Here is a 12,929-nt window from a genome sequence, read left to right as displayed (position 1 = left end):
TCCAGGTCCCGCGTAGTTAAATAGACGTCAGCGGTCTAGTTTCTCCTTGGTATACATGGCGTGTATCTCAGGCATTCATGATGCTGCGACGACTTTATTCCTCCTGGCGAGAATAAAACTGTATGACCCCCAGCTCCAACAAGCAAAACGGTTCACCACGGTCATGACTTGTGGCCGCCGGCCCGCAGAACTGCTGCTGTCCCCCAATGTATGACGTCCGACCACGTGTTTCCACACTGGATCTTCGATTTCAACTGCGTCCCGGTGAACGGGACATCGGGGCTGTGCCGCATCCCCACTGCCACGGCATTCTGTTATTGGGTTTCTTATGCCAAGAGGATAGGACCGCTAAATGCCATCTGCTGTAAACGCCGTCTTCCCAACGGACAACTGGACTTTACGGCCCCATAAATCGGCACACGCCCCGATTCCTTTTGCGTAGCCAGAGGGAAATTTAGGCCTGTATGTGGCGCCGGCACCGAATTCAGCTTCGATGTTCCCTCCTTGCCGAGGGCGCCGGGACGTTGCTTGCGGCCTTGTACTAGCGTCGACTTTGGCATTTGATGACGCCGATCTCGCCACTGTCGAATATTAGTTCGATAAACTCCGTATACATGCCGCTTGCGGCGATCAATGTCTTGGCGGAGGAATGGAGTAAAGAAAGGTCCTCGGCTCCCTCGGCTTGTCGTTTACCACCGGACTTTGAGCCCGTGCACTCGCGCTCCCTCGCCACGCTGCAACTCTCCCCTGTAGAAACGTTTCTCCCATTCGGGCTACTAGCAGCCCGGAAGTCGCTGACGACTATGAGAAGAACCCCGATCGCGAATGCCTAAAAGAAGCCCGAGAAATGCGAAGATAACAACAGGGTGGTTTTCCATACATGGAAAGGCCTGCAATCGATAATCGGTATCGGCCCCACATTTATTGCAAGTATTGCAATACACCTTTCCATACTTGGTCCGTGCACGACGACAAAATGTCACTGAAGACACCTTCGACAAGATGGACAAATTCACACCATATGGTGAATTAAAAATACGAAGTAATTGATTGAGCTCAATGATAATGTCAAAAAGAGAGGGTAGGCAAATCTTACGTGTTTTGTTCCAAGACGAGGAGGGAAATCAGACGGGAATTTGCACGAATTCTCACGCCACGGTCACGCCACCGCCCCTTCCCTCTTCAAGACATTGTTCTTCACCCAATGCTTCAACCAATTCTCCTTTTCAATTTGGTCCGCATCCAATTGTGCCCTTTCCCAGGAGATCGTACGTCCCTGAAAACACCCGTTCCGGCTCGTCGCTCATCGCTGGCATTGATAGGATGTCTATTGCCATTCGTGATAACTTCGGCCGTCGGTTCCTATGTCGCTCTTGAAGCCACCATGATAAAGCAGTTGTTGGCGCAATCTCATATGGATCACCTGAGATGTAATCTTCATACTCGTCTTGACTTGTAGGTCGAGCACAATTCTGCAGATTTCTTGAAATACGATCAAATGCATCAAGGCCATTGTCTTCTTCTTCGTCCAGTACATGATACGAAATTGTACCGTCGTTTGTATTTCGGTAAGAGTAGCAAAGGTCTTTGACCCGTTTGAAAGCAGTTTTATGCCACTTCTTCTAATTTGAGTGGATGTACGTCGTGCGATAGCTTGGATGAAGGACCAAAGAAGCGGCGTAATAGGGCGAATTCTCTTTATTGATAATTTCTTGGTCAAGGTAGCCTTTGAAGACACGGCCCAGATCCCACGCTTGCCCGTAGAGTTGATCAAATCCTTCGATGATGGACGGTTGAAGAGGAGATAAATTCTCTGCGACGTTGATGACATACTTTCTTGCCCTCAGGGTGTTTTCGAAAGCTGGCGGTGACAGAAGTACTGTAGGGATCATTCTGGGGACAATAAAGATAATATATGAGGCGGTTCCTGCCTTTGAACTCCGCTTCCCTTTCCATACCTATTCCATGCCATTCATGGAAAGGGTATTTCCATATTTAGATATGGAAAACCACCCTGGATAACAAGCTGTTCACGGAAGAGTGACGTTGTGCGTGGCGATGCGATCCAGGGGCGGGCCCTGTGAATACGATTAGAGATTCCAATAGACAATTTCCAGCAAATATTAGGTGTCGACGGCGAAGGTTCTCGATTTAACTAGCCTAGCATGCCTTTTGTCTTCCTAGGGAGACTGCGCAGACGTTGATAAATACAACTAACTACTGGGCTCTACCGGTGCTCTCGCCACGCTGCCGGGTTTGAGAGCCTCATTTTCGTGATGCTTGCGTCCAAACTGGATAGTTAGAGTCCCCGAAGCTATTCCGGTGCCCAACTTGATGCGAATCCTTGATTTGACTGCGCGTGCTCCTGCATCTCAAACCCATTGTGTAATTTGCTCTGTATGGAGATATGGTGGTCGTATAAGCGCTGTGAGATATTGCTCTGTTTGCCATCGAAATAGGCCTGCAACTCGCCGGAGTTTCATTCCTTTCCACAAAAACATCATTATACATTGGTAAATGCTACGAACTTCCATGCCCTTGGTATTGACCCATAAACTTGACAAGATCAACATCCGCGGCTGATATCACTGGAAACCTTCTCGGCGGCGCAAACGCTGCAAGACCTCCTTCATGTGTATTCCGTAAGTCATTCCGATGACATCCAGTGGACCGATCATCGCTCCTTCGGAATTCAGACACAGTTGCGGTCCTGGATCTTTGTGGTATAAATCCGAGCGGCTCGAGCCGGCCACGAATATTTTATGTATTGGGAAAAGGCCCACGATCAGGGCTTTCTCTGCATAGTTGGGCTTCTGCGTGGCGTAGTGCTCCAGGAATGACTTTGCCCGGTCGAAGATCCTCCATTCGATGATATCGTCGACCTGGATGATAAGCGTTCGACCAGGCGCATCTCGAATGTTTCCATTGGGTGCTGCCACAGTGTGCTCATGTTCCAGGGCTGGTTTCACCGCCTTGAACACATAAACCAATCGGCCGAGATCGCCCACAGTCGAGGGTTGATGGCCCGAGCCCAGATGGTCTAAAAAATCTCTCCATTGTCTGGCCTCCCCTCCCTGCGATCTCATCGCACTCATAATCTCCTCCAGGGATGGTATTGTTCCAGAAACAATCTTCTCCTTGATAAGGTTTACGGCGGGCTCCGTTCCTGGCGCGATATTTATTTCAATGTCGCTGAGCTGGCGGTCCGTCAGGATCGTACGGAGAAGAGCAGTCATGATGGCCTTGAGCTTTCTTCTTCGTTCGTCAATAGCAGCAATCCAGCTCTGCACGTAGCCAATGGTGACTAGGTTCCGCTCAAAGAGCCCACAGGCGGTCCAGTAGTACTGAAAATCGGGTATGTCGATATCTATGCTCAATGGAGTGTCGCGACCCCTGGAAGTGTTCTTGACGACACATGCGGTATCTGCGATGGCGGAGGAAAGCCTCGCAATAGTTTCCAACTCATATAGAGTGAGGTCGACGTTCCATGGCAAGGGCGGGACGACGGGCTTGTCGTCGACGTTTGACTGCCCGTCTCCTGGCGACATGAAGAGTATGGACTTGGAGAACAAGCATATGCCGCCGATGATGTGTATCCGCTCGAATTTCGTAGCAATTGCTCGATCTAAAAAGGCAGGCTTGATTCCGGAGCAACGAGAATTGAAGTACTGAGTCGACGTGGCGCCATTGGAGAATTGAAGTCGAAGTCTCGTGTAGATTTCTGCTGAATCAGAGCCATTCCTCTTACTTGACAATGGGGCGGTCGACATGAATGCCCCCTGCCCAATAGTCACCAAAGGGGCCCTTTTCGCCGAAATCGGCCGGGCATTGCGCGTACAATCCGATGTAGTAGTGTTCTCAGACGCACCGCCGAGAAGAGAATACAGCTTTCCGAGTGACGCGGTGCCTTTTCTGACCACCTTTGAAAGTCGTTTGTCATCAATGGCCGACTCGCTCAGGCTGGTGAGGAATCTGTAGCTCGGCGCCCCGGGCAAGACTTGAGGACATCTGGCGTCATGGTCGAGGACGTGGTTTGTAACGATGGGCGTTGTGACGTTGTCATGATGGATGATCGACACAACTCTCTCCGTATCACCAAGGCCTTTGAGGGGAACCTTCAATGGAGGGGGCCGGCAATTATGCCTATGGTCTGCTGAGCTCCGCTTGGGGTATTGCACGTTAAAGACGGGGGCTAACATGATGAGTAAATGAATGCGGCGACTAAGACCAGCAAAGAGGCCACCTCGCGGGTCTGTGAATCAGAAAGACGAACAATGGGGGTAGGCGAGACAGTTTGCTCAAATATACTGAAGGAATGGGTGTAATCAGTCGCCTGCCTTTACTTTATGAGAAAACCCCTTGCTGTCCAGGATCCCCCCTTCAGCAACATCCTACCATCTGCCTCTAGGGCCTAGTGTCTCCACAGCCTTCCATGAGCCTTCCATGAGCCTTCCAAAACTCCTAGCCCGTCGTCTTGTTAGACGGTTTCCGGCACCAACTTGTCGGCCTTGCTTCAGTTCTCAGCCTCGAACCCCCCCCCCACCCACCCGGGCTGGCACGAGGACTGCCAGGACGGCATGTAGATCACATTCCGACCGCAGCTATTCATAGTGCTGTCCCCACGAGTGGAAGCGTGTCTCCCTGAACAGCCAATGGACGCAACATGCAGAGACGCCATTGCTTTTGCCCCCACTAGGCTATTCCGACACTATTTACCGGCAGATTGGAATAACGCTACTGTCGGACGGTTATTTTGGCATTATGATGTGACAAAGAATACGACGACGCGTTCAAAGGCATCATCTACTTATACACCGCTGCTCCTGTAGTGGAATCACTGTCCGTCACTGTTCAGGCAACTGGACAAGCGGAGACGGGATCATTGCTCGGCAATGAGATGAACCCACTCCCGAACTGATGTTTATCCTGTACCAAGTATGTTACAATTCTGCTTCGGTAAAATTCGCCCGTGACATGAGCCCGCAAACGTAATTTATAAACAGCATTGTAACCGAAACATGCGCCGGTCGATCCGCAACCGGCGCGGGCTGCGATCCACTAGCTCCAGCCCATCCCTAAGGGAGAGTCCAGGCTCCTGTTGAGTTTGTGATGATTGCCGCTTAATCGATCTGGGAAACCCTTCAGAGACGTGGCCATTGTGTGGCCGAATTGACTTGCCGATATCCTGGACTATTCTGGAACCCACGAGTTGGCCAAGTAGCAACGTGAATGACGAGGTGAATTCCGCCACACTGCGGTGTGGATCTGGTCAGCGTGCGTTGCCGAACTTAGTTGCAAGGTTCTGAAGGGCATCTCGAAGAAACCGGAGGTGTGGGCCTCAAAAGGCCGACCGGTTCCATCACGCCCCTGAAGCACGCCCGTTTCTTCACCCAAGCACACAGACTTATCAGCAGAAACCTCGAGTATGTCTGGAGCCTTACCTTTGCGGCCGGACAAGGCGCCCTTTCTGCTGAAGCTGCGTTCCTCAGCAGCGCTGATTGTAACGACCGTCGCATTTGCGATCTTCACCGTGCGTCCTGCCCGCCCCCCGCGCGTGCAAGTCACTGACATGGCAGCAAAGGATGTCTTCCTGTACGGCGTCGTCGTTCTCGTCATACCCTTTGCGCTACCCAATAGGATTGCCATTGAGGGGGGGAAAGGTGGCAGTGAATTTGACAATAACGAGAGCCAGAGCTTTGCCTAACGCTTTCTTGTAGTCCAATACTGGGTTTCGGTATCTCTTGCGGTCTTTTCCGCCGCTCTCGTGGCCTTTTCACGTACGTTGCCACAACGCTCGCCGGCTTGCCACGCGTGCAGTTCAACAACGAGCATAAGATGTTAACACCGTTACAATAGCCGTCTGGGGCTATGTGGCAGATCGGTATAACAATAAACGTGCGCTCATGGTCTTTGGTCTCCTGCTCCTCCTTGGCGCCACTCTCCTCTTGTGCTTCAGCGTCAACATCCCCATGCTGTTGATGGGTCGAATACTGCAGGGCATGTCGGCTGCCCTGACCTGGACCGTCGGTCTTGCCTTTCTCGTTGACTCGGTCGAAAATAATAAGGTCGGCTTGGCGACTGGTTGGATTGCCTCGGCACAGACCGTGGGCACCTCCATCTCTCCACTCCTCGGCGGCATCGTTGTCGGACAGGGAGGCTACTATCCGGTTTTTATAATGTGCTTCGGTTTCATTGCCGTGGATATCATACTTCGGCTCTTCGTGATAGAGACCAAGGATGCGAGGAGATGGCCTGGGGTCGAAACAGAACGCACACCACACGGGGAGACTGATCTCGCTGAACTGACTGGACTGGCAGTCGGCGAGAGCAGCGCCAGTGCCTTGGAAAGCGACGATTCTACTCAAGGGAAACAGCCAGCTTACGTCGTTCGCGGCTCAACTTCAACTCAAAACAATGCCAGGAGCTCCATCGGAGCGAGGGGCTTGATGCTTCTCCTCAGCAACCCTCGCCTCCTCGCAGCCTTGTGGGGGACTCTTGTCGAGGCAAGCATCCACGCCTCTTTCGACAGCACCTTGCCTCTATTCGTCTCGTCCACCTTTGGCTGGGGCCCCACCGCCGCCGGGCTCGTCTTCCTCAATCTGGCATTGCCAGCATTCCTCAGCCCCTTGGTGGGAGCCCTTTCCGACCGCATAGGCCCTAAGTGGCTGGCAACAGGGGGGTTTTTGGCGGCAACTCCCTTTCTTATATGCCTGCGTTTTGTCACGGAAGACACTCTCAGGCATAAGATTATGCTCTGCGGCTTGCTGGCCGGGATTGGCCTGTCGACAACCTTTGTCATGGGCACCTTAATGGCCGAAGTCACTTGGTCTGTTCAGCAAGACTCTGAGGACCCCACGACGGTCCCATACTCATTGGCATATGGAATCTATAACATGGCCTTCTCATGCGGTGCCATATTGGGGCCTGTCATGGGCGGCTTCATACAAGCTAGTGCCGGGTGGCAGAGTGTAGGATGGAGTTTTGCGATTCTAACCTGTACAGCAGCCATAACGCAGGCCATCTGGACCGGTGAGTAGGTTGAGGTTTGGTTGCACCGGTCGGCGAACCGGGCCCAGTCCTTGACTGCGAACAGAGCCTTTAGCTCGTTCCTCGGGCTTCCGTTGGTTGGAACAAGGCTCCTTACCCTTTCCTTTCTTCGCCATCCTTTTCCGGCCTTTTCCTTAGTCCATCTCTTGGTCTTGGGACTCATCGAGACCTTGGTCAAGTTCTGGTCCAAACGTACGAGGGCCTCCAGGCGCCTACTGTGAAGCGCACGCTGGCCAAGGACCGCAGCACACACGGGACGTCTGAACCCTTCTTAGACTCGGGACAATGGTGAGGCACCGCCTGTCCAACCGACACTTCCTTCCGGCGCAGCCAGCACGGGGTTTCCGCAGCTCTTGATACACGTGTCCAGAGCCCGGGCACATTGACAACAGCTCCCGCGACGCGTATTACCAGCTGCAAGCCCTGCGCCCTTGGCAGTGGTGACCAATGACGCCGACCCGAGGCTTACCTCGGTAACGGAGCAGTTTGAGCGTCACGACAGCCACGCATTCATTTGATCCGTTGTAACGCATCGCCCAAACCCCAAGGGCTGGTAGTCGCCGGCGTGGAAAGACTCCGAGGCCACGGCACAATGTCCGGGGACTTTGAGAGCCTCAACGACCAACGACACATTCCATAGGTATGTTTGCATCACAGATGCTACTCCCTCCTGCAACACACCGAGGGCACATGCTCGTCTCGACGGCAAACCACCAACTCCGCGACAATCTGTCACCTGTCATGTCACCGACTAACCTTGACAACTAGCTCAGACTGTTCCTAGCTATGGGTGGGTGGCCGCGTGAGGCGCTGACCCCTCGGCGCCGTAGTTCTCGTCCAAGGGAAAGTTCTGGACTGCGCAGGTTCTATCCTGGCTCTGCCGACTGGGGCGAGAGGCGCCGTGCTGCTCAGGTTGCTGGTTTCGGGCGCCGTGGCCGCCACGCCCTGCCGCGCTTCGTCAGGCAGACGACTACCTCGTGGCGGTAGCCGCCGCACCAGGTGAGAAGTTAGAATAATACAGTAAAGTAGAAGGAAGGAAGAAGCGTACGTGAAAACGTTTCGGGCGGGGGTGTGCGAACTGGTCTCTTTTTGAGGTGATGAAGAAGAAGAAAGACGAATGGAGAGCGGCGAGAAGAATGAGTCCCTACCTGGGCAAGCAAGTCGCCTCCGGGGCAGAGTCAAAGGGAAGGCACGTTGCGGAAGGAGACCCAAGTCCATCGAGCAGCAAGAATTTTGTACATCAAGAGCTCGTCAAGGCCAGGGTAGGCGCAAAGAACGTTGGACGCCATGATTAGGCGCAGAGTAGTGCACAGGGGGGCAAGCCCGTAAGGCAGGGCAAACTCTTTGAGGGTGCGTCGTGTGTTGACTGGAGATGAAGAGGCTAAGCTCGGCTGAGGAGTCGGTGAGGGTGTGATGTTGCCTGCCTGGCAGCTGCCGGGAGTCACGGGACGCGGTGCGGGGCACTGCCGGTACAGGCAGCCACGATCGAGTGGCAGATTATAGGCGGTCGGTCAGGTCAATCTTGCTCTGAATCAACCAGTCAAGCCTTCGTCTTTCACCACGGTTGGTTTCCGCCGATTTATTTAAGTTATGTGGGGGGCTCTGTATGTCCAGCTGTGTGTGGGCCGCAGTACCAAGCCGTCGGCGGAATCAGCATGCTTGGCCAATGATGGCCTGCTTACAGCCCCAAGAAGGCAGGTAGGCCAAGCGCCAAGTACATGTCGATGCACTATTAACACGGCCTGGACACCATTGCAAGCTCGTCCCGCAGAAACACGCGCGTGCAACCAAGGCGAATGCCAAAGTAGACGCAGTGGCAGCCTTGCCAGCCCGTCCGCACGTACTGCATCCAAGTTGAGATGCTTGCGCAGCATTACTCAGCCCCCGATCACCTCGTCTAACGAAAGGCCACCACCCCTCAAACCGCGACCGCTAAAAGGCTGACGCAAAGAAGGGGCATTAGCCTACCTTTACCTTTATAAGCAACTATACCGTTCGATGTTATCGGGGGCGGCGGAGTGGCTTACTTGGTTGCCAGCAGCCTGAGCAGCCCCGCGCCGCGTCCAAGCAGATTCTTGGTTTCTTGGTTAGGGGAAGAGGTGAGGTTGCGGGCTCCGATCCCCGCCTCATTCACTCTTGTTTCCTTTGTTTTTAACTACTCTCTATAAAGTCTTGGCAGGTATTTATCAAACTGGAAATATCGCTCGACCAGGCACACATGCTACGCTCCCACGTCATGGGGCCGATAAATATGAAGACTAATTATCCACGCACTCATTCCATTCTTCCACCGGAAAGCTTGTGCCCTCGCTCGAAGTCGGATCACTGCGTGACGATCCAGTGGCTCCTTCACACTACCAGTCCAGAGATACTTGCAATTTTTCCCGTACCATAAATGTTTTTGGGGAATTGGGCTCTTCTGGTGGGTGGCCTTGTTCTGTTCCACCGTCCACAGTCACACGCCTCGATGCCTTCGGGCGGCTGTTACTTTGCCGCGCACGTGATCTATTATATGACCTCCTGATTTCTGCCGAACAGCCAAGGGATGGCCTTAGTCAGCATGGGCGAACTCAAGGGGAGCCAATAGAGGCGCGGACCCCCGCGCCTTTAAAGTCGGCGCGGACGTCCGCGCCTGTTATGTAAGCCCAGGCGGAAGATAGTCGGGCCGCCCCCTGACCTGTACTCTCCTTTTCTATTGCATGTGGCAAACTGTCGCACAGAGAGCCAGCCTCATATAGCATACCATCTGCGCTCAGAGTAGTTGTCCGCGGAAGCGATGCTATAATCCGCATATTAAGGTCGAGCGCCTGCATGCGTGGTGCTTGGACCCCATTGAGGCCAAAGCTCAAACGCAGGCTGCATTAAACCTCGCAGGCGGCCTCGGTTACAAGGGTTCTGCACCACGTCCACAAAGCAGGAGTTTCCTTTCCTTTGTGTATAAAGAGCTGCTCACTGTCGTGCACTACAGCTAGCTCTTCAAGATAATTCCAATATGGGGCTTACTGAATTCCCTGACGATTGCCTTCCTCCTGAGGGCCAGTTCGACTCGCGAGAGTCTCTTCTGCCTCAATTAATGCGTGGGCGGCTCCAAGAGGCTATGCCTTCACCACAGGCAAGTCCACGAGAGACCCGCGGTCCGGAAGACGCACAGTCATATTTGCCTGCGATCGTGGAGGTAGACTTGGGGCTCATACAAGCAAGGACCAGAAGCCAGCTGATCGGCAACGGTCTACAAGCTCCCGTATCACTGGATGCCAGTTTTCCATCAATGCGAAAGAGAGCCTTGATAAGTCGTACTGGTATGTCAGGCATCGCCCAGGCGAGGAGAAGTCGGTCCACAACCATGAGCCCAGTCTGCATATTACAGCACATCCAGCTCATCGTGCCCTCTCCTCAACTGACCAGTCAGCTATTGGGAACCTCTCAAGCGCTGGCATAGCACCAAAGGATATCCGGACATATATGCGCCAGAGCTCTCAGACTGCCCAAGGAGCGACACAGCAAGACATATATAACTGTATCGCACAGCGCAGACGAGAGCTCCTTGCTGGCCAGAGCACAATGCATGCCCTTGCCAATGAGCTTGACAACGAGGGGTTCCAGAGCCGCATACAGCTTGATCATGATGGCCGAGTCACAGCAGTCTTATTCGCACACCCAGCGTCTCTAGGATACCTCAACGCATACCCAGAATTACTACTGCTAGACTGCACATACAAGACGAACAAATATAAGATGCCACTGCTCGATATGATCGGCGTTGATGCCTGTCAGCGGTCATTCTGTATTGCCTTTGCCTTCCTCAGTGGTGAAGACGAAAATGACTATATCTGGGCACTGGACCAACTCCAATCGATATACGAGTTATATGACATTCGCCAGCCATCGGTTATCCTGACAGATCGCTGCCTCGCCTGCATAAACGCAATTTCCCGGTGCTTTCCTGCGTCCAAGTCTCTGCTTTGCATCTGGCATGCGAATAAGGCGGTGCTTAGCTATTGCAAACCAGCTTTCGACCGTGACGATGAGGACTCTAATAGTGATGAGAGGTGGGCTGAGTTCTTTGGGTATTGGCACTCAATCGTGGGCTCGAAAGATGAGGAGACATTTGATCAACAAGTTGAAGAGCTCGAGAAGCGCTTTGTGCCACGATACGTCAAGGAGGTTAGCTACATACGGGAAACCTGGTTGGACCCGTATAAGGAAAAGCTCGTCAAGGCCTGGGTCGATCAATATGCTCACTTCGGCAATGTGGCTACTTCCCGGGTGGAAGGCATCCACGCATTATTGAAGAGTCACCTTAAGAAGTCAACATTAGACCTCTTCGAGGCAACGAGGGCAATCAAGCAAGCTCTCCTCAACCAACTGGCCGAGCTACAAGCCAACCAAGCCAGGCAGCATATACGGATGCCAATTGAGCTCTCTGGAACCGTATATAGCACGGTACGTGGCTGGGTATCACACGAAGCCTTGCGACAGGTTGCAAAGCAACACAAGCGCCTCAACGAGAAAAACACCCCATCTTGCACAGGCAGCTTCACCAAGTCTCGCGGTCTCCCTTGTGCGCACGCATTACAGTCTCTCATAGTGGAAGATCTGCCCCTCCGGCTACAACATTTTCATACACATTGGCGCCTTCGACGGGATAACAAAGAGATTGGTCAGGTCCTCATAGAGCCTCGTCGGCGACTAGACCAACTTGTCGCCGCATCAAGGATATCACAGTCATCCACACAGCGCGAGCCAAGTGCATTTGAAGCCATAGAGTCAGATCTACGGCCAAAGGCGCCGCCTACATGCAGCAAATGCCACCAGCAAGGGCACATCATGACATCTCGCAATTGTCCTTTACGCTATAGCGACATACTGCAGCGGGCAGAGGCACGGGCGGCACAGACTGCAGAGACTGCAGCAATTGCAGGGACTGCACAGACTGCACAGACTGTACAGACGGTAGCAGTTCCAGAGACTGCGCAGACTGCAGCAGTCATGGAGAAAATGACAGTTGCAGTCACTACGGTCTCTACAGTCTCTACAGCAATTGCAGAGACTACAGAGACTACAGAGAATCTATTATATGATGACCCACGAGCCATCTATCAGAGGTATGTCAGGAAAGAGACTCTTGGTATAGAGCACAGCCTCGCGGCAGTCTCAAGACCAACCAGGCATACCGAAAGGCAATGGGCTTGCCATTGCGCTACAGCAAGACTGAATATGACTGGTGCCTCGACTGGAAGCAAATGTCAAGGAGCTGCGGCTCGAGGCAATGGACCAAGGTAGAGATGATGGCATACCTTGATTGGGATAAGGCAGAAGAAGAGCGATTAGATGCCCGGGTGGCCGAGGAAATTCAGGTGCAGCCTTTCTCACGAGAAAGAGGTACTGCAGGTATATGGGCTGACTGCGAGAGAGACTCAGAGGAACAGCAGGCATTTTATTCACATATATAAGTGGTGATGATGCCGGCGATGCGAAAATGTGAGGCAGATCGTGAGATCACCGACATGCACCGGCGTGTAGCACTGTAGCTGGCCAATTTAAGGCGGTGAACTTCCGCGCACCCTCCTTGCCACGCAACAGCGGCGCCCTTTGCGTCACGTCAATCTACCAAATAGGGAAGGCTATGGGTTCGAACCCTAAGGGATATCCTCCTTTGCAATTAATTGAAGCTATATGTATGCAGCAAGCATGCTGTATCGGTGAGGCCGACTGCGAGCGCAGTTGGCGGCGGCCCAAATGGCCTGCCAGGCTTACATAACAGGCGCGGACGTCCGCGCCGACTTTAAAGGCGCGGGGGTCCGCGCCTCTATTGGCTCCCCGAACTCAAGCCGTCGCCGGTGGACGTGGGCATCTTCGTCGGAGCCTTCATCGGAGCGCGT

At 53.3% G+C, this 12,929-nt stretch overlaps 2 protein-coding genes across 2 annotated transcripts; one reads left to right on the top strand and one right to left on the bottom strand.

The window, feature by feature from the left end:
• Nucleotides 1–2,585: 2,585 nt before the first annotated feature.
• Nucleotides 2,586–3,548, bottom strand: HRG_04006 (uncharacterized protein; the record flags this gene model as incomplete). Its single annotated transcript, XM_044862477.1, has 1 exon — nucleotides 2,586–3,548. One exon carries the CDS (start codon nucleotides 3,546–3,548, stop codon nucleotides 2,586–2,588), a length of 963 nt encoding a protein of 320 aa, XP_044723503.1.
• Nucleotides 3,549–5,425: 1,877 nt separating this feature from the next.
• HRG_04005 (major facilitator superfamily domain-containing protein) lies at nucleotides 5,426–7,037 on the top strand (the record flags this gene model as incomplete). The annotated part of the gene is made up of 3 exons (XM_044862476.1): nucleotides 5,426–5,660; nucleotides 5,718–5,777; nucleotides 5,857–7,037. 3 exons carry the CDS (start codon nucleotides 5,426–5,428, stop codon nucleotides 7,035–7,037), a joined length of 1,476 nt encoding a protein of 491 aa, XP_044723502.1.
• Between the last annotated feature and the right edge of the window lie 5,892 nt (nucleotides 7,038–12,929).

This window comes from Hirsutella rhossiliensis, assembly GCF_020360975.1.
Source record: "Hirsutella rhossiliensis strain HR02 chromosome Unknown scaffold00003, whole genome shotgun sequence".
Lineage (NCBI taxonomy): Eukaryota > Fungi > Ascomycota > Sordariomycetes > Hypocreales > Ophiocordycipitaceae > Hirsutella > Hirsutella rhossiliensis.
This window is presented reverse-complemented; position numbering and strand designations above follow the sequence as displayed.